Raw genomic sequence first — 23,563 nt, 5'->3', positions numbered from 1 at the left:
TTTGAAACTGGATCGTGTGGTCGAATAGCAAAAAACGTTCCTTTTCTGAACGAGGTCTGAACTTTTTCCCATTTTTTCTTTACCTAAACAAAAAATTGAAAGTCAGTGACTTGTCTGTGAAATCTTTCTGTTCTTATTGTTACAACTTTAGAACTATGAGGTAAAAAAGGAATACCCCGCTGGCACCCCGCTGTAAAAATAGTAATACGTCTTTGTACAACCATTTTTTCTATTTTTTCCTCATCTCCAGTGAACTTCCACATAACAAACTCTTCTTTAATATTCAGTCATGTATCCTCTTCAAAGTATTGATAGTATCCAACAACAACAAAACACACAGAGTTGCCTTCCTACTAAAATGCAGTAATAGAGCGATCAATTCGATATCCTTCTTGACCCGATCACAAGACACCCTCTCAATGGTGCCCTTTGTTTATTGGTTGGTCAATGCTGAGGTAGTAATCCGCCATTGGTCTACTCATCCTCTCGTTTGTCTGAGGAGATCATTAATCGTGAATAAAGAACTGCCAGATTGTGCATAACAGTCCGATTCTAATGTCCCTCAGGATAATTGATAATTTTCATTTTATCGCAGAAGTTGAATAGATACTTTTTTGTTTTTCTCCATTACTAATAATAGCAGCCACTGATAGTCCTACGCATTTTTTTGAGTCACTAACATTGATACTTCATTCCTTCCTCATGTCGTTATTAGTCACTATTTTTCTCAGCCATTTTTGATTCAATGCCCTAGACTGAACTCCTGTTTTTATTTCTTTCTCAATTTAAGGATAATCTTACTAAATCTGACCATGCGATGTTTTGAGTCTGAGTAACTCTCATCCTTGTAATTAGTTCAAATTTTTCCCAAATTTGTCAAATTTCCTGTTGTATCAAAGGTTTTTTGACTTCTGAATATAGTTTCTGGGTCGATTCTTCCAATTCTTTGCCACATCTCATCTTTTATTTCCTGTTGTTGTTCCAGTAAATATTCCGTGTTTTTCCTATCCGTTCCGCCATGAAGCTCTGTTTTCGTTCAGAGACGCGTCACGCATTCTTTGCTTACTTCTTGTGTAGCCTCGCAGCTTTATCAAAGAACTGAACATCTTTTTCAGCTTTACCCCTACGATGAAAGATCTTCCAAGTTATTCAGAATCAAACAATTGTTCATTTGTAGAGGTGAGTACGTTTTGACTTTCAATTGATAATTTTCGGAAGGTAGAAGAGAACAAACTACTCAATAAAAACTTTAGAGAAACCAAATTTGTGTAGAGGGTTGAGAATGCAAAACATTTTTTCTAGTAGTTGTTTTCAAGAAAAGGCTTTTGGCCATCTAGAAAACGGAACTAAAATGAAAGAAAATGCAGTAGTATTAAGGCCAGAGTCCGCAATACACAATGGTGTAGACACCCTGACGCGCATTGCGGACTCATTTTTTATATATAATTTATTTCCTGGTCGCTTTTCCGAAATAACCATTTTCAGAGAAGCATCTATGTAAATTTTGTTTTGAAAGTTTGGAAAAATAAATTGAACAATAATTTTATTGCAGTTTTCTGAAGATGAGAGTGATGTTAGCCGTGAAACCGAATCGAAGGTCGAAAATAACGGAAACGAGCGTAATAACAGTGAGAGCTTGTTATATTTTGCATTTCACGCGATTGTTTGTTTCAGAACTGTATGATTTCCCACAAACGTCAACATATAACGTGCCGAGCACTTCTGATTGTTTTGGTGAGTATTAATGTTGAGAAAATAGGGTTATTAGCTGATTTTCAGATGCCGATTGCTCACAAGTGGTTCGTTCAAGCACTAGAGAATCTGGAGTAGAAAAGCAGCAATTGACAGGTAGTTTTTTGCAAAAATAGCGATGAAAAAATTCTAATTGAACATTAATGCAGTAAGTGTGAACGCGATTATTTTTTGAAAATTTGCTGGATTGCCTTTACTCTGAATTCTTCACGAAATCTTAAAAATTTGGTGCAATCAATGATAAACATTAGCAGCTTTCAATCTGTAATTGTCCGGAAGCAATCAGGGCGGTTCCACACCAAAATCTGTTGTAATCAATGAAAGTACAACAACAATTTGCATTTCCGTTTTCAAACCTTGCTTATCAAACATTTGGCATATAGATATATCATTTCAAAAATTTAATTTTGAAGAATTTCTCCAGAATGGGAAAATGACAAATTTGCTCAAAGTTTTTAGAAAATAAGCAACATGTTCCGTTCGAACAAAATAATTTTCAGCTTATGCACAGTCAGATGATCATATGGAACAGTCCGGAAGCTTCACGCGGATTGTGGTCAAACGATATGGTGGCAATACATACCTTCAAATGGATGATGAATGTGAAACGTTGGATGTCAAAATTCAGCATTCCGAACTGGCGGACGACATTTCACGTGATCCGACATCGAATGCAAGACAAAGTATCACTGTGTTAAACATATTCAACACTAAGTGCACAGAGAATCGACAAAATCAGATTATCGATCAACGAAAGAGAGCATGTATGATTTTGGAAACAAGACGACATTCAACAGATGATCAATCTCCGCTTCTAATCTCCAACCACCCGGATAGTGTGACCGAGAAATTTGGAGAAGAGGAAATGATGAAGAGACGCAGGACTGTCACAACAACAGAGACTGTCGAATCATCTCCTGTTTTGGAAGCAGACGCAGTTGCAGTGGGTGACGACAAAATGGTAATGAAGGCAGCGAAACGGTGCAATTCTACACAGGTAAGTTCTGTTATATAGGTTTTTGAAAAAAAATTCAAATATTGAAAAGTCTGAAATATTTTGATACTCGAAACTTTAAAGTTTTAAGTTAAAACAGCAATATCAAAAACAAGATTGTGCTTCGATCAATATAATCAGTGAACACATTTCAGGATGCCTCAGACATCTTACCAAAAGTGCCGCGATATGAATTCGAAGAAAAGAAATTTCGGTTGCAACGGAAACAAATCCAGTCCAAAATCGAATCGTCGTATCTAGAAAGACTACTTAAATGCAGTATTGCGACAACAACAGAAACAGATTTATGCAATGGTCAGTTTTCATATCATGTGTTTCTTAAAAAGATGTTTTGAACATCACGAAACTTATAAAAACTATTTGTAGACAAAAAACAATCACAAATAGCTGCTATTCTAGTTTTCTGAGAACTATCTTCAGAGCACACGAGCTAAGAAACAAACAAATGAGCCAGGGATTACCTTGTGCACTCCTTCCGACAAACAGAGAAATATAGTACTTGTTAGAAAAGAAAATGTGAAAAGAGGAGGGCAAAAAGCAACAAGTTGTAAAGAATAGTCAACACTATCGGTTGTCGGGAGGGGGAGGTTTCTGCTTGTACGTATATTTATTGAAGTGACGGCGACTGACGCAGGATTTGCTTTCATACAATTTTTTCAGTAGAGAGAAAGACACCACAAAAAGTGTCCTGTCTTTTTATGCATCACTGCATCATTCTTCGGAAGTTACTATTATGTATCGACTTTCTCAAGGGTGTTTAGTAACTGACCCCCCCCCCCCCCCCTCTACTTTTTTTGTCCTGATAGAAGCTCCTTCCAGATTCAAAAGAAGCATTCTTCAGTTGAATTTCAATTTCCCTAGCCAAGTAATTCCCATCTTTGAATTCTTTGAGGCAACATCCGAAAATCTCGTTTTTTGCTTGCAATTAGCGTAGTTTACGACGTTTAGTACTGTTCTCGTAGTACACTTCTTTGCAAAACTGTTTGTTTTGTTTTTTACTCAAATCCTCTCCACCTTTTTGGTAATCTCGGGTAGAGAAATAAAAAACAGTTCCATTTTATGCTATGAACTTATTACGCAGATCCCATTCCAAATTTACCGTTTTTTTGCACTTTTTCGTTTACTTTTTCATACTGCGCGCACCGATTTGTGCTGCTTCGTCTCGAAAAAAGATCTTTTTGTGACTGTGCACCACATTCTTGTGTACTCTTTCCTTCCACTCGCCACCGGTTCTGTTCCTCTTGACAACAAAACGTTTAAAATAGTATTACATAGTTCTCATTTTTTCATTATCAGATTATTGGTGGAAATTCATTTGAAAATTGAATTTTTATCTTCCCGGAGCGGTCCTCCTTGTGGTATGCTCACTTGAACCATATGTAAACCAAATTTGATCCACTATTCCAGTAATCAATCTGTGTTTATCCTTCTAAATCTATTTTTAATTTGTTTACATTGATGAGTTGAAAGTATCTAATCAAATTGTCGTCATTATTTCTCTCATAGAATTTTTTGTGTCATCACCCATAATTCTTCACAACACTGTCAATAGCTCAAGTCAAATGAACAGTAGTCGAATCGAACAGTTGTGATATGAAAGTGTAGGAGAAAAGAAAGATCCGCAACCCCCTATCTTTCCTGAGCACTGATGCTGATGAGGAGGTCCCGCTCGGTCGGTTAAATGAGCAAATATCTTCACGACATATGCCAACGCGATTCGTATTACGTTTATCTGCTCGTCTAACACGAAGACAAAATTGAGGAAACGTGGGTGGGAAAACTAAGGAGAAGTTCGGAAGATGAGGGTGGTGATGATGGGATCATACGCTGTTTGTCTGACTGCATATTGATGTAGGACATACTCTTACTGATTTTATCGCTTTCTCGGAATTTTTTCTCGAATTTTTGAAGTGTTTTTGTTCCAATCATCAAGAAAGAGTAGGCGTAGTAGTATAAAGGTCAGATGGTATCTGAGAGACAGCAGTCTACTAGTTGTTCACTCAAGGAACTTTTTAATTTGAGTTATAACCTATTGTTTATACCGAACTCAATCTTATTTCGGACTAACTTACTAACTTTCCTACTTTCTCAATATCACGCATTTTCCATCCGTGGCAGTTTACTACCACAGACATTATTGACCTACAACTTCAATGATATCAGATATGTTCATCAATGTTGCATCCACTTCAAAAGTACAATAGGCTAGGTTTGTTCACTTGAGTATTTCCGCTTTCTGCAGCGTATCCCTCTTTTCCCCATCCACCGTGATATGATCAATTGGAATTGAGTCTGAGATTGAGATTGAGTAAAATAAAAAAAGTTTCCGCCAACTGAAATTTTATTTGTCGACGAGAAAGCGAGAGTTCCTTTTCTTCCCTCCTACTCCATGGGGGTGCGAGCCTTTGTTTGTCAACTTGAGCTATTAAAAAAAGATACTGTTGAGATAAGTGCCGATTTCGATTTTCAATGCACTGCACTAGGCTCAATCATATCTACCTCCTACCTATCCGCCTAAACTCGCTCATTTATTTGTTTGAAAAATGAAAATTGCACGTTTCTTGTGATTTTTGTCAATTCTGAATAGTTCACTGACACCAGATGTGTTGGGTTTTTTCCTCATGGATTCGATTTTTGATGTGGTTCAGACTATGAGTTTTATTCGGGGAACATGTGTCTTCAATGTGGGTTTTTTTGGGTTGTCTTTTTGAATCAGATGATTTATAGAGTCATTTTTCTTTTGGACTAATATAAACTTTAGGAATTCTTCTTGGATACATAAAAACCAGAAAAAAAAACTAGAATTGCACTTTCATGTTTTCTAGCGGTAGTACGTACCCCCACTTGAAGAAAGTTTATTTTAAATTTAGCAAAAACCCACAACGTTGATAACATCTTTTTTCTGTTCCCGGGACCTATTGCTCTCGGGGGGCTCTCCCCCTATCAGTATCAGTGGTTGGGTGGCTCGCGTCCTCCCACGCAGTAAACTTCGCAAATCGATAGGTGATCAGGCAGCAGAAGCAACAGTGGTCCTGCCAAAGTGTCTCTCGAAAAAGAAAAGAGAGCCAAGGCATGTTGATAATCATTGATAGTGATAGGCTCTGCTTCCCTCTCTTTTTCTCTGGTCCATCCAATTCGAACCATCATATCTTGTTGGCAAGGACTCCCGCGGGGGCGCGCTCCTGCTCCGAGGCCCCCATCTTTTTCCCCTTTATCCTCTCGCCTCTAGTACACAGCCACGGGAAAGAGATAGAAAGGGGAGGGGGAGCCGATTTTTGTGTAACGCCCGAAACGCGCCTCTTGTCACACTGTGCTCTGGATCGGCAGCAGCAGTGGGAGCAGAGCAGCGGTGGCGGATTCCCGCTAGTACTGAGACTTGGGATGCTCGAAGAGATGTGCTCTTCCTTTCTCTTCCAACACTTGCCGCATATCCCACTTGCCATCCGCGTCCACCTCCTATCACTTAACATTTTGTTCTCGGTCTTGACCAGTCCAAACTTTTTCTTGCTCTCTAGTCTTCTGACTATCTTTAGACTCTCGTATTTATTTTTAGTGTTCCGTGTCTTTCAGCGTCACTTGTTTGACGTTCTAATAAGAAAGAATAGCAAAAAAACTGTCAAACAATAGACAAAACATATGAGAATATTTCCGATTCCTTCGTTTTTGTTTCTTGTTTCTTTTCACATCTGAAAATCATTTCTCAACATAAACTGTGTTTCTTTTCAGTTATGCCAGACGGAAAGGCTCCACATTTCCCACAACAGCCAGTGGCTCGCCAAAACGACGATGGCTCCTTGGAGCTTGAATGCTTCGTCGATGCCAACCCAACACCACAAGTCAAGTGGTATTACGACAACGTGAGTAACAACGATTTTTATTAAAAGTTGCATTTAGCTGACTCACTTTCCCTTTTATTAATCTTTGTAATATTACAGAAGGAGGTCGAAAACTCTGGCCGTTTCAGCGCCAACCTTGCCAACAAGGGAAGCGACAGCTACTCCGCCATTCTTACCATCAAGGTATGTATGGTTTCTGACACTATTTGTCATAGTTCATAGGTTTTGAACTGCGGGGGGACATCCCAACCCCTCGTTTCTGTTAGATGGCATCTGCTCAAGACTGAGCATCCCAGGGTGTGTAAAGTGTCGTCGTTGATTCCGTTACACACTCTCGTTCTAATGCGATGTCTCTAGCAGTGACAGATCATCTTTAGCAACGAGTGCCACCACTAAAATAAGAATGAATGATTATGTTAACGAGGGTTTCTTTTTTATAAACAGAAAAAAAACACGGAAAGAAAAATCGCATAAATTTTTAGGAGCTCGCCGACGCCGACGCCGGAGCATACAGATGCGCCATTGTCAACCCACACGGAAAGGGAAATGCCAACTTCAACTTGAAGCTCACAGGTAACTAATTGGATCTGGAATTAACAACCGAATTTGATAAATAATACAGTTTTCTTAAAAATTTTACGATTTTAAGTAATTTTTTGTCGTTTTAAAACCATTTCAATCATTAAGGTATCTTTTTCAGGATTCTCTTCCCCAACCTTCGTCGAGAAGCCACAAATCTCATCCAGAGACGACGGACAAGTGATGGTTATGGAGTTCCGTGCCAAGTCAATCCTTGAGCCAACCTTCGTCTGGCAGAAACTTGTTGGAGGAGGAGCTGTACGTCAAATCAATCACACTAGTGTTTAATTTACCTAAAATTTGTGTTTTTTCAGGAGGAAATCATCGCCAACTCTGACCGCATCAAGGCCGTGAAGAAACTTGAAGCCGGAAACGTCTACTACTCCGCTCTTGAGATCAAGGAGCCAACCAAGGACAAGGACGCCGGACAGTTCATCTGTACCGTCAAGAACGAGTCTGGAAAGCTTACCGCCACCTTCACCGTTAAGTTCGAGGTGCCAGAGGGAGCCCCATCCTTCACCAGAAAACCACAAATCCTCCAACAAACTTCATCCGGAGGTGAACCAGCTATCTGCTTCGATATTGGATACTCCGCCAGAATGAACCCACAAGTCACCTGGATCTCACCAAAATCTAAGAAGATGAAGGAGTCCTCCCGCATCAAGTTCAAGACCAACGATGAAGGAAATGGAAACTTCACTGCTCAATTGGAGCTTACAGTTAGTATTTTGTTTCCGATTCAGGCCGAATTGAAATACTTTTACATTTCCAACATAACCTCTATTTTCAGAACTACAAAGCCAAGGATTCGGGTACCTACACTTGCAACATCAAGAATGACGCCGGAGAAGCTAATGTCGAGCTGACGTTGAACATCGAGGGACCACTCGATGACTACGCCGATGACAGCGAGAACTAAGCGAATCACATTGTTTTCATGACATCATTTGCCTCACGAACATCTTTCCGTTTGCCATACCATTGTGTAACCATACCCTCTTTCTATTTTCATTTTTCAATTTCTATTTCCATCAAACAAAACACCGATTCTTTTTTTTTGTTCGTATTCACGCCCCCCAAAGACACGTCATCCCACCACCCTGCTCCAATATATGTTTTTTTTTCATTGGAAACTGTTTTATTGTCACGTTTCTTTTATACTTATAAAATTCTGCACACCTTCTTATTTTGTTGGTGTTGCAAGGCACTACGATTGCTTTAACAAAATGAAACACTGAACAGACAGCATTTTCAGCATCCGATTCTCATTTAATGTTTTCTATTCTGAAAGAAAATCCCGATTTTCCACATTACATAGTGTTTTGAATCCTCAAGTTTTACTGCTCATGTTTAGTATTTTTTTAATGTCTATAATGAACATTTTGAGACTTGAATCATTTTCATGTCTTTCAAAAAACTAGGCTTTTACAAAAATATATCAGTCAAAAAAGACAACCAATTGAAAGAAATACACAGTTAGATATTTTCAGAATTGCTTAATGTTAATAGCAGTTGTCAATTTGTGTTCTCGTCTTTGCCGTCTGGACCATACGATTTCCGTCTAAAACAAATTCAAAATGTTATTTTTGTTCCAAGTTATTCGAAGCTACTGTTTTTCTTATCTCCTTGCGTGAATAATCTCTTCATTCATATAATCGTACCAGGTGTCTTAATTTCCAGCTCTACAACCTTTTCAACCCCTATTTCCTTTTTTTTCCAATAGCTCATAAAACCACCATAAAATAAACTTCTGTGCTCAAACCAACGTGCATGTCGGTGCCAGGCATTTTTTCGTTATCACCTTATCAACTGTCTGCTGATACGTCCGATTTATGCTTGTCTAATTGACAGCTGCTGCCTTTTCTGGCTAGAAAACAGTTTTCCCAACTTTTTTTACTGTAGTTATATCAGAAGTGTTTGACACGTAGAATTTATGTGCATAGTTCAACGTACAAAAGAGTGAAGAGATTCTGTTGGTGTCATGATCATCGATTTGCAGTTTTGATTGACATGCCCTTTTTATGAATACATTGTGCCATAACTGACTTTTTTTAAAGATGTTATCAACGAGTTTAATAGTTCCGGGTATCTGTTTATTAGTTTTGAAAAAAATAACAAATGATTGAGCTGAACATTTCTAGCTTTGGGAATCAAACAATCAAAATCGGAAAACTGGAACAACTACCGTTTTTTATTACGGTACCACGTTCGGAAAATTATAAAAAAGATACAAAACTCTAACGAAAACACGAAAAGCTAAGTTATTTAAGACAGGGAAATATATTTAAGATGGACTGATCCTTTTTAGAAAATTTTCTAATAAGATATCGTCTTCTTTTTTCAAATCACACCTTCTCTGTTACTCCATTCGTTTTATGGACTTCTTGTCCTTCAGAATATGATTCCTTCTTCCACTATTCCTTATATTTCTAGTGCAGCTGGTAAGTCTGGGTTTTTGTGTAGTCAAACATCGGTTGTTTTAAGAAATAATTTATTACCAAGAGTTTCTGTTCACTCTTTTTTAAGTTTCGAATAGAAAGCACAATATGTAATGTGCAAAATACAAGTTATATATGAAACGGACTCTATAGAGTACCACATCTAAAAATGGAAACATATTGTAGACTCATACGCTACTTGAGATGTGTTTTTCTTTACATTATATTTATATTTTGATTGGCACCCAAATACATTTCAATGATTTATCTACTTGGTTTTTTGCAATATTAGTATATCAGTTATATATGCTGAACTTGCAAAATGTTTTATGTTGTCAGAACTCAAGTAATTTTTCACTCACTAGGAAAAGCCTCCGTGGCACTCTAACCTCGTTTTTCTCGAATATGTATTGGCACTCGAGGGCAAAAACTGAATATATATATATATATGTAACCACCGGTTTCTCAGCATTTCAACGGTATAGGTCACGTACTGTAACTGCACGGCCACTTTGAGGCGTTCCCAAGCCAGTCTTTTCATTTACTGCTCTACGTTTTTCATAAGCTTAAAGTACATACATTTTTATAGTTTCCCAACTCATTTTTGTCGGTTGTGTAACCATCAATCTTGTTTGTTAACTATCAATCTCTCCAATCGGTTTTTCTTTTTTGACAGAAACTCGTCTCGAAAACGAGTAAACCGTTGCACTTTTCCGAAAAAATTTCATTCAAGGTCTTTTTGCGCAATTTTGCTTGCCATGTACATGTTCCGATTACGTTTTTCGTCGAGCGAGAAATAGTTAGCAAGATTTATATCTTTTCGAAGAAACCCAACTTGAATGAGTAAAATTTATTGAGAACGATAAAAAACAACATATAACAAATTATTAAGAAAAAGGAGAACAATGAAAAAGTAAAGAGAAGCAGTGAACTGATGAGGTAGAGGAAAATGAGATTTGCAGAAATCGAAAAAGTCAGAAAACCCTTATGGGAAGTACTGGGGCTCATGTCGACGGACTGGTTCCATTCTCTTAATACCTACGGTAAGCACGGTGCCATCGAGAAGTGTCTTTTTCTTTTTCAACTTCTTGATCAACAGAGTGATCGATCTAAAAAAAAGCGGTTTGGTTAGTTTCAGAAAATAAAAATGAAATCTCACTTTTCGAACTTCTTGGATTCCCAAATGGCATAAGACATCTGTTTGGTCTTCTCGTCTACTTGAGCAAAAATTGGTCTTGATTTCACTCGGTCCCTTGTATCAATAAAGTACAACTTATAACTGATTACATTTTCTTTTTCATTCCGAATGACCATGAACCCTCCCGATGGCTCTTTGCTCCATATGAACAACAAAGGTTCTGCGTTATTGATAGTTTTTTGAGCAAAGAACCAGTCTTGTTCATAATCTTTCTTTGTATAATCTTCTGAAACTGTGAGATAGTGAGAAAAACTGATCAATGCTTCTTCTCACCTCTGCTTTTGCTGGCGTTCATCTCTGATTCTTTCTTTTCCGTTTCCTTTATCCATTCCTTGGTTCCAGTCTTGATCATCCGAAAACTTTCATTAAATTTCACCTCAGCCAGACAACGGTCTGCGTAGTCCGGATGGACGATAGGAGGTCTCAGAGGCTCATACACGTCCTCGTCGTAGTCGGGGAGGGCCTCATATCGGATTCTGCAATTTGTAAGTTTTTAGAATTCGGTTGGCTTAGAAAACGTGAAGGGTACTTACTCTCTCAGCGGGAGAAGAACATTCACAATTTTTTGAAGGGACAGCATGATTGATCAGCTTCGGCGGTCTGAATGAGTTGAAAATTGAAATTAAACTCAATTTATATTCTCATTCTTAACTCCGCCCCTTCCGAACGGTTCAATGAATTTCCCGACCGTTTCCCTTATCTTCCACCAAGAGAAATTAGACGGCGGTGAAATGGCAACATATTATACCCGAAAAAAGAAGATAGAATACTTTCACCTACTAGTCGGTAAATCATGGAGAACGTCTGCATCTTTTTCTCCACAGTGAATGACCTGAAAAACCGCCGGCAATGCCGTTTTTCTCATCAAATTTGATGTTTCGTCTTGTTAAAAATGGGGAAAATTGGTTTAGAGAGAAAAGGAAGAGTTGGTTCTCGGGGTATGACATCAAAGGAAATACATAGAGCAAGATAATCATAGCTTGAGTTTCAAACTATAACGTAACTGCTCACAAGTTTAAAATGAAGAATTCGTGAGGTCTATTCCAGTTTGTCCCACTGATTCATTATCTAGGCTGCTTGAGTTGATGGGCAAAGATGAAAAACGATTTTCTTGCAAGTGCTCCACTTGTTTCTGTAAGGAGTAGAGAAATTTGCCGGCCGGCCCGGCCCGGTCGGCCCGCAGCCAAAAAATGTGCACTATTTTTTCACAAAATTTTTCGAAATTTTCATCAAAAATGGTCAAACATCCTATATATGCTTGTGTTTTATCGATATGTAAAAACATAGTCGAAAAATTGAATTTTTTGCAGAAAAATCGAATCGAAAAATTTCAAAAAACTCAAAATTTCAAATTTTTCTACTGTGACCCGGGCCAGTGAAAATTCTCAAATCGGCCCGACCCGGCCCGTCCCGTTGCAAGTCTGTTATCGCCGAGTCTTGTCTAATTTCTTATCAACCCTCTACAGTAATACTCTTTTCAAACATATCTAACAGTTTCTGTGCACCCAGTTAATTTTTCATAAAAACTAGGGGTGCGTGATAATTGTGAATTATCGCTCAATCTTTGACGGCATAGGTTCCCCGTCGAACCATGTATTGAAAAACGAGTAAACCGCTGCACTGTTCCGAAAAATGTGACTCAAGGTCTTTTTGCGCAAATTTCGTTTCGCCAATGAATGTTCCCTTTACATTACTGTCGAGTTAACATAATATCCTGTGACATATTGCTTCGGAACAGATAAAGGAACTAAAGATTTATTGGAAAAGATATTTAATAGAAAAAAGAAGACAAGAGTTAAATTGCGTTGCGAGAATTCACTACAATATCAAGAAAACCGGAATTCAAGAAGAGGTAGAAGTAGTAACGGTTCATATCCAGTAAATGAGACGTTTGGAAATTGTCTGGAATTTCGGAACAAACGTATAAATCATGGAGCCACCATTCTTTTGATTCCAAGTGTCAGCACCATACCATCCAGCTGGATCTTCTTTTCTTTTAAATCACTTATCATGAACTTCAGGCATCTGAAATGGAAAAAGATTATCGGTTCCAGTGTGAGATGCTCAACTCACTCATAATAGGTCTCAGAGTCTTGGATTTTAAAACAAAATCGGTTCTTCTTCTCATGATGTCCATGCAGAATCACTTTTGTTTCCATTTGACCGCGAACTCCAATAAAACGGAGAAAGTAGAAAATATCACCATTCATTATATTTTTCGTGATCATAAAAGCTCCGAATTGCGTTTTTTTTGTGGGTTTTCAACAGTATTTCAGAATCGTATTGATCCTTGTTCTCAAAATACCACTGTTGGGACCAATCCACATAAGCGTAGTGACCTAAAGGTTAACGTTGTAACATAGCATACAGTTAGTGGAAAACTCACATTTGCTGAGCACGTACTCCAACTGGAATTCGATTTTTCTCTGATGTTTTCTCCATTCTTTACTGTTTGTCTTGATCAACTTGACTGGTTGGTTCTCCTTGATCTCGCCTAAGCATCTATCCGAGTAGTCGGGGTGGTTGATTTGAATTCTCGGCATGTCGAACAGGCCTTCATCGGCTTCCAGCATTCTGTCGTACGGAATTCTGAAAATTCTTATTCATGCCGAATTTAAATTGGGTGATTTGATTTTCGGCTAGCACTAGTACATTGCAATGAAACTTACGGTTTCCATTTGATATTGTCGATAATGAGAAAGCAATTGAGAAGCATCGCTCAACAATCGGAGTATTTTCTGCGAATAAATGAGTCCCTTGTGTTCAGTGTTCAGATGTGTTTTGACTCCACCTATTTCTACCGTTTCCCTGATTTCTCAAACGGTTTCTCCTTATCGCAAAACTCCGAAAAAATTAGGCGGCCGATGGCAAGGTATAATACCCGAAAAAAAGATGATAGAAACTTTCACCTACTTGACGATAGAGTAGGGAGAACGTCTGCATCTTCTCTTTTCGTGAATGACCTGAAAAATGGTCGGCACTGCCGTGTGGTTATTGAATAGGATGTGTCTACTTGTTAAAAAATGTGAATCACATTTTAGGGAAAACTTTGTATAATTAGGAATTTGGAGATTGGGTTTAAGAAAGTGACTGTGGGTTATCAGCTCTTTGAAGATTATATAAGTATCTTGCGGAGCAGCTTCGAGTTCTGCTTCTGTTTGAATGCCTTGCAGAAATGGGTTCCCATATTATTACAGTAGCTAGATGTATGACATAATTGTTTATAGTTAAAAATACAAATTCATAAGCTGCCAACAGTGTCAAATCAAAAGTAGGTGCAAAGCAGGCGGAAGATGAGCGACGATAAGAGATTGCGGGAAGAAAAGATGCCGTTTTCACCGTGGGAGGTCTTCAAGAAGAATTATGGCACTAATTTGAAACCAACGATAATTGTAATTTGTAGCGAAAGATGCAAAAAACAGATGCACAACTGGTTTCCTCCATTCGCCGTTATTTTTCAGTCAATTTGGCTCTAAAAATCAAAAAACAAACTAATTAAGCTGTGAACCAGTTCCAATTTAACACTACCTGTAAAAATGTTGTTAATTAGTTAGTCACAAGAAATTTTTGTCATGACACCAATCACAAGGAAGTTTTTGTTAACTAATTACTCCATTTTAGAACCATAACTTTTCGTGGGGAATTTTTGCCTGTGATGCCCTCGAAATACATGGAGTTAAAAATTCACCACGGTATAAGGGACTGCGAATTCTTTTTCGTATAAAGAGGTTTCTGGAAAAGTGTTTTGATGCAGATGTACCACAGTATATGTAATTTTTTGTATAGGCAGCATGCTGCTTTTTCATGCATTTTCATTTCCTGTTTCCTGAAATGTTTTCTCCTCATTTTTCCATGCTATGCTTTCCACTATAAGTGTTTTTTCTTAATTTTACTTTTCATTTCCTCAGTGACCCCTCACAACTTGATTGAGAATATAAATAGGTGAGGTAACCGACGTTCGGCATCGAGGGGCTCTATTTGCTCAGAACAGAGAACAATATCGTTTCTTCTCCCGGTGGCCCACTCTCAAAAGACTACGCAATATCATGATAATTAGAGAAGCGACCAGAGAAATGAGGAGAGGTGACCTGCGCGCGCAGGAATCGACTACTCTTCGCCTCTCCGAGATCTCATTCGGACCATCCGAAAGACAATACAATAGTTGTAGGATCAGAGAAAAGGAGGACGACACACATAAGCAGGTGGTCCGTTTCCATCGGCTGTTGCGCAGCGTGTGCTTTCGCAATCGGGTTGTGTCATAAAAAAAGAGCGCTGTGGGGTTCAGAGAGAACCTTATTGGAAGAGACGGGTTGACATTATGGGCTCATTGCAAAGGAATAGTAGCAGAGCATACGAGCGAACTACATTGCCTCTAAGAACATCAAAAGAACTATAAGCTAGGGGAACATTATATCTCAAGAAAGACTAGATTAACAGTAATTTGCAGAAATGTTATGACAGGAGTTCTCGGAAAACACTTATCGAAAGGAATATCCGATGATCACGTGGATTCGAAATACTGACTGTTTCAACTTTGAAATTTTCGGAAGAGCAATCTACACGATAACCAATTTTTGGAATGCAAACGCTGATTATCAATAGATTTCTGAAAACTCTGTCATTTTGGAGATGGTTTTTACTTGAGGTTATCCAATCAGCTTCTCTCTTTACATGAACACATTCTGATTTCTGATACTTGAGGGAAATATATTTATTTTGGAATATACATTTGTATAGACTATGAATGAAAAACACTAAATAAATGTATGAAAGATATGAAAATTGGATTTGAACAAATAGTTCATACGATCTCGAAGCTTTGCTCTGAGTCGACTCGCTGCATTTCCAGAACTTCGACTTCTCTGTAATAAACAGTTGATTTTTGGTATTCAGTGTTAATATAACCTACTCATTGCCACAAGAATCGTTCGATTGTGTATGTGCGGAGAGAGGAGAACCTGCAAAAGATACATGAATATTGATTATGAATAGGATAAACCTTACCTGAAGCGAGAGGTTCTCGATCGTGTGCGCAATTAATCTGAATTAGCATAACCAGAACAAGTGCTAAGAGGAGAACTACAGCTATTGAAACCAAAAAAGTTTCCAGGATTTGGTAAATCATTCTGTAATCCAAACTATTTGTCCCTGCTATGAGAAACTTAACTTACTTTTCAAATCAAGTTTGAAGAAGGACTTTCGTGCTGAAAATAGATAAAAGATGAAAGTTTGGAACAGTTCAAAAAATAAGTTCCGTAAGCTTCGATACCTACTGAACTCGTAGCCAAAAGAAATAAGTAAAAAATGATTAAAAATGATTCGATAATCAGCACCTGTTTCCCGTGCCATTTTTTCTGATTATCAGTAGTGATTAAGGAGCCTAAAACCTTCGCAGTGCCCACTATCTTTTCCTTCGGGTCAGCCTGTGCTTTCGTTGAAATGGCCGTACCAGACCTTATCATCAAATTTGTGGAAAAGTCAGGCGAGAAAATAGCTGGGTGATAATAGAAAACTTAAAAGAGGTAGGGGGAGAGGAAATACAAATGTTTACCAGGTGACTGTATTAAATACAATTTTCATAGTTCAAACTATAATTTCAAAGTTTCAACTTGTACTGGAAAAGTTGGGAACCAGCGGCTTCTATCATCCAGATTTTTTTATAAACAACAGTTGTGCAGTTTCAGCATTCCCTTTATCACCCTGACTTTCTACAACTTAATCGAATTCATCACAGTTTCCCCGAGTCATTGTCTCATGATGTACCTCCAGTGTCACATGATGTTCCTCCATTTTGATCAACTAGTACTCTTTTGTGCTCAACTGTACGAATACGTCGGTGCCAGGCGTTTTTTGCTATCGTCTTATCGATGATGCCTTCAATAAATGTCTACCTGATTGACAGGTTGAGCTCGTTAAAGACCGAGTACTGGCATCTTCTGACTACATAAATCGTATCAAATGGTATGTCACGTTTGCCGTAAAAAGAGATGATGCGAACAAAGTTCAATGTTCAGAAAAGTGGCGAGATTTCGAGGGAAGTTCGAACTTTTGCTACAAGTTTTGAGCAGCAGTATGTAGTGGAAATTGATTTTAGTATATCAGAGCATTGCGGAGGAGCATCAATCTTGTTTTTTCACGGAGCCCTATTTGATTGTTACTAATGGGTGCTTCTGAACCCCAAACATGAAAATTTCAATATCTTCCAACAATAAAACTGGAACATTTCTTTCCACTTGATAACGACCGTAATGTAAATAAACGTATTAAATCATAAACCGCTCTTCTAGTGGAAATTATCAGCAAAAAATGTTGCGAATCGACACTTTTTTTATTGTCAACCCAAATTTTGCCAAACTTGCAATTTTTTTCCCGTTAGCTAGTTGCACTTATTTAAAGTGCATTGGGTTAACACGAAAACAAGTTTTGTGAAGATTCTGGACCGTATTTTGATAACAGGATATTGTGATTCTTCTCGTTTTTTAACACATGGCTTCTCGCTCAATTGTTTTCTACCTTCATTGATAAATCTATCATTTAAACCTTAACGTTTTCTTCTACAATAACATATCTTTCATTTCTTGACCCGAAGGCTCTTTCAGCACTATTTTTATACTCTTGCTTCTAGATCTTTACTGAAAACAACTTTTGTTTCTCATATTCAATAAGAAATTTATTCATTTAGAAAAAATAGAAACGATATTGAAGATAAAGTACGAATAATTATAGACCTGACAGTTGATGAGGTAGAAAGTGTAAAATTAGATCTGAGAAAATTTAAGTAGATGGGCATTGACAAAAGATCTCTTTGCACTCATAACAGGGAGTGCGAGCGACGTGTTTATCAAGAACAGCTCCATTCAACTTGATTTCTTTCTCTTTCAAGTAGTCGATGAGGCCCGAAATTGATCTGAAATTTTCGTTTTTGCTTCCATTTGAACCACGTTCCTAAACTTACACACTATAGACAATTGCTTCTCTGACAGTATAGCACCATCTGTTTTTGTGAGGACCAGTTGCAATTTTTCTTACATATACCCTCCCATTTTCGCCACAGGAGTGCAGCATGTACTCTGAACCAACTCCTTTTCTTCGTGTAACCAGAAAAGTTCCAGGTTGATTTCGAAGAAGGATGAGGATTTCCGCTTCACAGACTTTTTTCCCATCATGAAGCCAATCTTGATCCAAATCCTTCTTTTTGTAAGCATCTGTAATTGTAAAAAGTTATTTTGTTCAAAACCAGCCAATGTTTTACCAGTGTAGAAGTGGAATTCAGCTTTCAACTCTATCTTTTTCATTTCTTTGTTCCATTCTTTACTGCCAACTTTTACCAGAGTGAAGCCTGCTCTTCCTCCTTTTCCTTCTTCGCAAAGAGCCTTATCCCAATAGTCCGGATGTCCGATAGGGCCTCTTGGCTTCCCAATATTCTCCTCCTCTTCATTGTCGAATATGACGTGGGCGCTGAAAGCATATCTTGTTTTTATATATGTAAAGCAGTATTCCTGCTCGATATTAGAGGGCTCAGTATCAGTTCTGCAACCTCTGATGGTTCTATTTTCTTGTTTTCAATAAATTTTCTAGCTTACCTTTTCAACTTCAACCGAATCAACCAGTCATTAATAGTAGCCTTAAACATTATTCACTGAAGAACAATTCTTCAATGAATCGTTCTCATAAAATTAATTTTTCTGTTCCTTTTTTAACTCCGCCCTGTCCGCCATTTCGATGAATTGCTCCGCTTTTTCTCTTATCATGACGCGCTCGGTCAAAACGGCAGCGAAATGGCACGCTATTGCATTCGAGAAAAGAGACAAGAATTACAATTACTTGTTTAGAGAACGATGAGAACGCATGTCTCTTCTTGTTTACTAAACCGAAACTAGTAGATAAGTCTAATGGCGCCGTCAATTTTTTGATTGATGCGGGGTCATGGCCATTTACTCTTTTTCGTATGAAGATGAATCTTTTCAAACGAAAACTGTTGCGAAGTATTTCGATAAAAAGGGTTTTTTGTCATGATTCAAAAAATGTCTGAACATAACTTAAGGTTCCATACTAATTGAAGGACAACAGGTTGATAGAAACATAGAAAGAATTAAATTTGCTCACAAGCTCAATACATAATGTCCTAATAACATTCGCCAATGTGTTTGAACACATAGCGCACAGACATCTTTATAATCAGCGAGTATAATGACTGGTCATAGATTTCTGTTGTTTATCGCGATATTGAAAAGAAAACTCATTTTTTCACTTCGGTCCTTAATGATACTTATCTGAAAAGCACAGTTAACTACCGTAACCTAACGGTGACTGTTTGCAGTGTTATATCTCGGTTCCCAATGAAAATATCAAAAAGCTGTTAACTGACAAAACATAGCTTAGTATTCATAGAACATTGTTTTAGTTGTAAACTTTTTTATAATTTCAAAGACAGCCGAGATAGGATGCTCCAAACGCTTGCTAGCGGATGCGCCTCCGTTACATGTTTTACTGTGTAACGTGTGATGTCATTAAAAATTATTAGTTCTTAGTTACAATTTTAGTAGAGTGGCACATTTTTCAGAGCTCATCCGATTTACTTATTTTCATTTTACTATTTCATTTTAATAGTCCCGTGCTCGTTCTTGTTAAGTTTCTATTAGTATTACAACATTTTTTGATTGGCTGAGTACATGATCATTATTATCAAAATTCTTACTGTTGGACACTGCGATGAATAAAAAAACAGAAGAGTACAAGTGATTGTTGTATTTTTGATTTATTAGAACATAAAGTTTAAAAAAAATACGAACCAGTTTTCATAGTTGCACATGTAAAATAAATTTGAAACGGATTGGAACAGAAGAGAACATCAGATGAGAATGTCTACAGGAATTGAAAGCAGTTGTGGCAAAACAATAGGTTAGAAAGGTATCGGTCTGAGGGGGATAGATAATGGGAATTACGATGACACAATGCATCTGATTAACAATAAATAAAACGCATGGTTAAGAGGGAAATAGACAAGTGAGAACAAATTGAACAATTCGAAAAAAGCACAAACAAAACAGAACTGAAACGGATTGAAATCAAAGAGAAAATGGTATGAGAAAGTTTACAGGATTCAAAAATAATCATTAACCAGAAAAATAAATAGATTTCGTAACATTCAAAAAGGCAAACTTCAGCAGATCGATAAGGATCGGGTTTTTGGAGAATTTAAAGCGGAAAATACAATGACACATTTCTCAAAATTGAGGAAAGCCATAACTGTTTTTGAGGGGGATAAAATCGCATGAGTGGGAATGAAAAAAAATTGAATAATTTGGAAATAGTACAATAAAAATAAGACCTGAACGGATTGAAATTGAATAGAACATTATATGAGAATGTTTACAGGATTCGAGGAATCTTGAAAAAAAACTAGAAAGATCGAAAGATAAGAAGAGGAAACTGTGGCAAATTTCAGTAGAGAGATAAGAATTGGGTTTCTAAAGAATAAAAACAAAAAGAACAATGACACATAGCTTACGGCTGGAGAGAAATGTGAATCACCTCTCGGGGTTGATAACATTCCATGGATTAGAGGAAAATATAACTATTTGGAAGAATTGAAGTAGAAGGGAACATTGCATGAGACACTTGTAAGAATTCGAGAAAGTATTCACCCAAAACGAATATATATATAACAGGATGAATGAAAAATGTGGCGAATTTCAGCTGAGAAATGAGAAATGGGTTCGGAAAGAGTAAAGCACGGAAAGTACGTTGACACATTACTTACGGCTGGAAAAGAGAGTATATCTTTTCTCGGGGTTGATAAAACTGCAGGATTTTGAGATACAAGGTAAGTAAAAGCCTACATGGTACAAGATTCACATTAGGAGAGAATTTTAATTTTAACAGTTGAATAGAAGTTGGATAAGGAAGACTAATAATGTCAAAAGGAATCTCAGAGTTTCACATATTGAGACTGAGAATTGAATTTCTGATATGTCAGACATAAGACATCTTGTATCAAATCTCATCAAAACTTCTGTCCCTTTCGTCGTCAGTTGAGATTTCACTGTATGTGTCGTCATTGGACAATTCATCATCGTTTCTCAGATTCTGGTTTCTTGCTCTTTCAATTCGCTGTCTTCTCCATATTTCCGTTCTCAGTCTTCTCTCAGTAGCAGAAGCTTCCATCCTCATTCTCTTGGCGTCGTTCGACTCAACATTTGATCTCAATCCATTGTTTCCTCGTTTAAGATTGGTGGGCATACGGAACTTAGGAGCTGTTGGATCATACTCCCTTAGAAAAGCACCACGTGCAGGTTGAAGAAGATTGAATGATATTTGGGTGACGTTTTTGATTCTTCTTGAGTGCTCAACAATGGAGTTCTGAAAATACATTTATTGAGGCTAAAAATCAATTTCACACTCTCGATCTAGTTTCATCTTCGTCTTAATTGAGGTTGTAGTTTTGACCAAATCATCCCATCCTAGCCAATCCAGTGACACTATAGAAAACGCTCATTTTTTAAATCAGTTTTGATTGGATACTATCCTAATCTATGACGTTCTGGACAGGTTTGAGATGTTGTACAAGCAAACACATACGCATCAGGATGTTTCCATGTTATAACCACCCGATTGTCAAAATCCAATCCGGCAGCGATTTGTATGAGTTATTATTTAGAAGACAGTAATTCTAGGCAACAATGTTTTTCATACTCTATCTTCCGTTCGAAGTTTTAAAAAAGCATATTAAAACTCACTGAAATTTCCTTCAACAAGTTTTCGTTCTTCTCAAATGCATGTTTCTTCAGAGCCAACAGTATTCCTCCTTGCTGAATTTCAAAGCCTTTGAAGACTCTAAAGTTCTCCCTCTTGTTCCGAACATTTTCCAGGGCAGCATAGCACTCCTGCTCAAAATTTTTAGACTGGAGTTCGTTGAAGGTTACAGAGCCGTACTCTCTTTCAGATACAAAAGTCATGAATGCAGGTACTTTTTCGGTATCGGCGAGACGTTTATCACTCTCCGAATTCATACATTCCACAAGAATTTTCACTCTTTCATTCAATCTTGATCGCAACTGCTTTGGCTCGTAGTCGGATGTGTGGCAATTCGTGCGGACGAATAATAAGTCATAATTATCCGAGAAAGGACCACTTTTAACTCTGTAAATTGTATTATGGTAATAACTTTAGTAAAAAAATCAAAACTCACTTTCTGATCTGTTTATCCACTCCATCAAGTGAAGGCAAATGAACATTTCCAATACTTCCAAATATGACCGCTATGGCCACAGGAACTTTTCCTTCGACCTTCGCTTTGGAGTTGAGCAGATAATTGAAAAATGCTAGCTTTCCCCCTAAACTGTTGTTTTTATTGAAGTCAAACACTCTCAAAACTTACAAATACTGTCCTCTTCCATGTGTGTTGCCGCGGGTTTTTCAAATATCGATAAACTCTTCCAGATTGCGGCTAGAATAGAGAATGGAGCAATTTGTTCGTTGAAGTCCATCTGTAATGATTTGATCTATGTAAATATGACTGGTGAGATAACAGCAGACATTATATTTAAAACATTGTTCTTACCGCGTTATAGATCGTTATTTTGTAAGTGTTTCTCAATTCCATCTCCTCAAGCAAATCATAGATGAGTGGACGTGTAATAGTTCCAATAACTGCACCAACGACTTCGATCTTGTGATATTTGTGGATTCTTTCATCCAAAATATGGGAGCTAACTACACAAAACTTGTTAACTGCCTGAAATAAAAAAAATTTTCTCAGAATATTCAATTTTGAAATCATACCATGTATCCACATTGGCCAATACTCACAACGTGTGGAGCAAATCCCGTTCCAGTGGTTATTACCTCACCATTTTCGTTTATAATGTTCCTACAATTAAAATTATGTTAAAACTGGTCACGATTAATGTCAACTTACTCTAACGCTTTGAACTTTTCAACATCGTCAATAATCCAACCGTCGCCGGATTTTATGAACTCTTTTTTCATTTTGAACTTGATGAATAACTGAAAAAAGACAAATTTAACGTACAGGCAGAAAAGCTGGAGGGCATTCAATGTGGAGGGTGCAAAGAAAAAGGACCGGCAGAAAAGGAGGAAGGGCAGCAAAGGAGGAGACGCAGAGTTTAGGGTATTCTTCGTGGGTGGTCTATTCGAATGGTGGCGCGAATTGGAAAAAAATGGTAAGGAACGGTTAAAATGAAGATGTGAGCCATTTAAAGCAGAGTAAGTTTATCTTGTGAAGTATATCAAAAAACAGCGGTTAAGTGTTATTACAATTCAAAATATATTGATTGTTTGAGACTTGTTCCAAATCTACTTGCTAAATATATTATTTATTCAAGCTGGAATATTAGATTTTAATATAGTTTCGTAGTCATCGATATTTAAAAAAATATGTATAGGGGTTATGGTATATGCCAGGCCCGGGCAAAAATGTATACGTAGCAAAGGAAAGAAGGCAACAAAAAGAGAGACGCAGAGTACGGGGTATTCTTCGTGGGTGGTCTAATCGATAAGTGTAGCTTATTGGAAACAAATGGTAGGCAACGGTTACGATATGAAAAGTACAGTCATTTGAACCTTACTGTAACAAAAACTTTCAAACTATTTCTGAAAAATTCAAGCTATCAGTAATAATTCAGTACATAATCATTTCTGAGCCCTCTTTTATATATAGTCATTTTTGAATCGATCAGACTGATGTAAACTTGTTCCTACGGGTGCCTATTCTTCAGTTCTG

General features: G+C 37.5%; 6 protein-coding genes across 6 annotated transcripts; 2 read left to right on the top strand and 4 right to left on the bottom strand.

The window, feature by feature from the left end:
• Nucleotides 1-1,128: 1,128 nt before the first annotated feature.
• GCK72_024892 (uncharacterized protein) lies at nucleotides 1,129-3,325 on the top strand (the record flags this gene model as incomplete). Its single annotated transcript, XM_003118313.2, has 6 exons — nucleotides 1,129-1,179; nucleotides 1,553-1,628; nucleotides 1,675-1,734; nucleotides 1,780-1,848; nucleotides 2,253-2,749; nucleotides 3,188-3,325. 6 exons carry the CDS (start codon nucleotides 1,129-1,131, stop codon nucleotides 3,323-3,325), a joined length of 891 nt encoding a protein of 296 aa, XP_003118361.2.
• Nucleotides 3,326-6,495: 3,170 nt separating this feature from the next.
• On the top strand, nucleotides 6,496-8,101 carry GCK72_024891 (uncharacterized protein; the record flags this gene model as incomplete). The annotated part of the gene is made up of 6 exons (XM_003118414.2): nucleotides 6,496-6,624; nucleotides 6,703-6,786; nucleotides 7,086-7,176; nucleotides 7,304-7,440; nucleotides 7,497-7,901; nucleotides 7,973-8,101. 6 exons carry the CDS (start codon nucleotides 6,496-6,498, stop codon nucleotides 8,099-8,101), a joined length of 975 nt encoding a protein of 324 aa, XP_003118462.1.
• Nucleotides 8,102-10,605: 2,504 nt separating this feature from the next.
• On the bottom strand, nucleotides 10,606-11,398 carry GCK72_024890 (uncharacterized protein; the record flags this gene model as incomplete). Its single annotated transcript, XM_003118418.2, has 4 exons — nucleotides 10,606-10,729; nucleotides 10,780-11,044; nucleotides 11,092-11,294; nucleotides 11,352-11,398. The coding sequence occupies 4 exons, from the start codon at nucleotides 11,396-11,398 to the stop codon at nucleotides 10,606-10,608; spliced, it is 639 nt and encodes a 212-aa protein (XP_003118466.2).
• A 1,619-nt stretch (nucleotides 11,399-13,017) lies between these two features.
• On the bottom strand, nucleotides 13,018-13,534 carry GCK72_024889 (uncharacterized protein; the record flags this gene model as incomplete). The annotated part of the gene is made up of 3 exons (XM_003118300.2): nucleotides 13,018-13,157; nucleotides 13,205-13,407; nucleotides 13,488-13,534. The coding sequence occupies 3 exons, from the start codon at nucleotides 13,532-13,534 to the stop codon at nucleotides 13,018-13,020; spliced, it is 390 nt and encodes a 129-aa protein (XP_003118348.2).
• Nucleotides 13,535-17,592: 4,058 nt separating this feature from the next.
• GCK72_024888 (uncharacterized protein) lies at nucleotides 17,593-18,451 on the bottom strand (the record flags this gene model as incomplete). The annotated part of the gene is made up of 4 exons (XM_003117720.2): nucleotides 17,593-17,725; nucleotides 17,774-18,023; nucleotides 18,071-18,276; nucleotides 18,402-18,451. The coding sequence occupies 4 exons, from the start codon at nucleotides 18,449-18,451 to the stop codon at nucleotides 17,593-17,595; spliced, it is 639 nt and encodes a 212-aa protein (XP_003117768.2).
• A 2,363-nt stretch (nucleotides 18,452-20,814) lies between these two features.
• GCK72_024887 (uncharacterized protein) lies at nucleotides 20,815-22,809 on the bottom strand (the record flags this gene model as incomplete). The annotated part of the gene is made up of 7 exons (XM_003117739.2): nucleotides 20,815-21,180; nucleotides 21,558-21,960; nucleotides 22,010-22,154; nucleotides 22,199-22,307; nucleotides 22,382-22,555; nucleotides 22,603-22,690; nucleotides 22,739-22,809. The coding sequence occupies 7 exons, from the start codon at nucleotides 22,807-22,809 to the stop codon at nucleotides 20,815-20,817; spliced, it is 1,356 nt and encodes a 451-aa protein (XP_003117787.2).
• Nucleotides 22,810-23,563: the final 754 nt, after the last annotated feature.

This window comes from Caenorhabditis remanei, chromosome X (assembly GCF_010183535.1).
Source record: "Caenorhabditis remanei strain PX506 chromosome X, whole genome shotgun sequence".
Lineage (NCBI taxonomy): Eukaryota > Metazoa > Nematoda > Chromadorea > Rhabditida > Rhabditidae > Caenorhabditis > Caenorhabditis remanei.
Note: the sequence above shows the minus strand (reverse complement) of the source record. Positions and strands in the feature narration are given on the sequence as shown.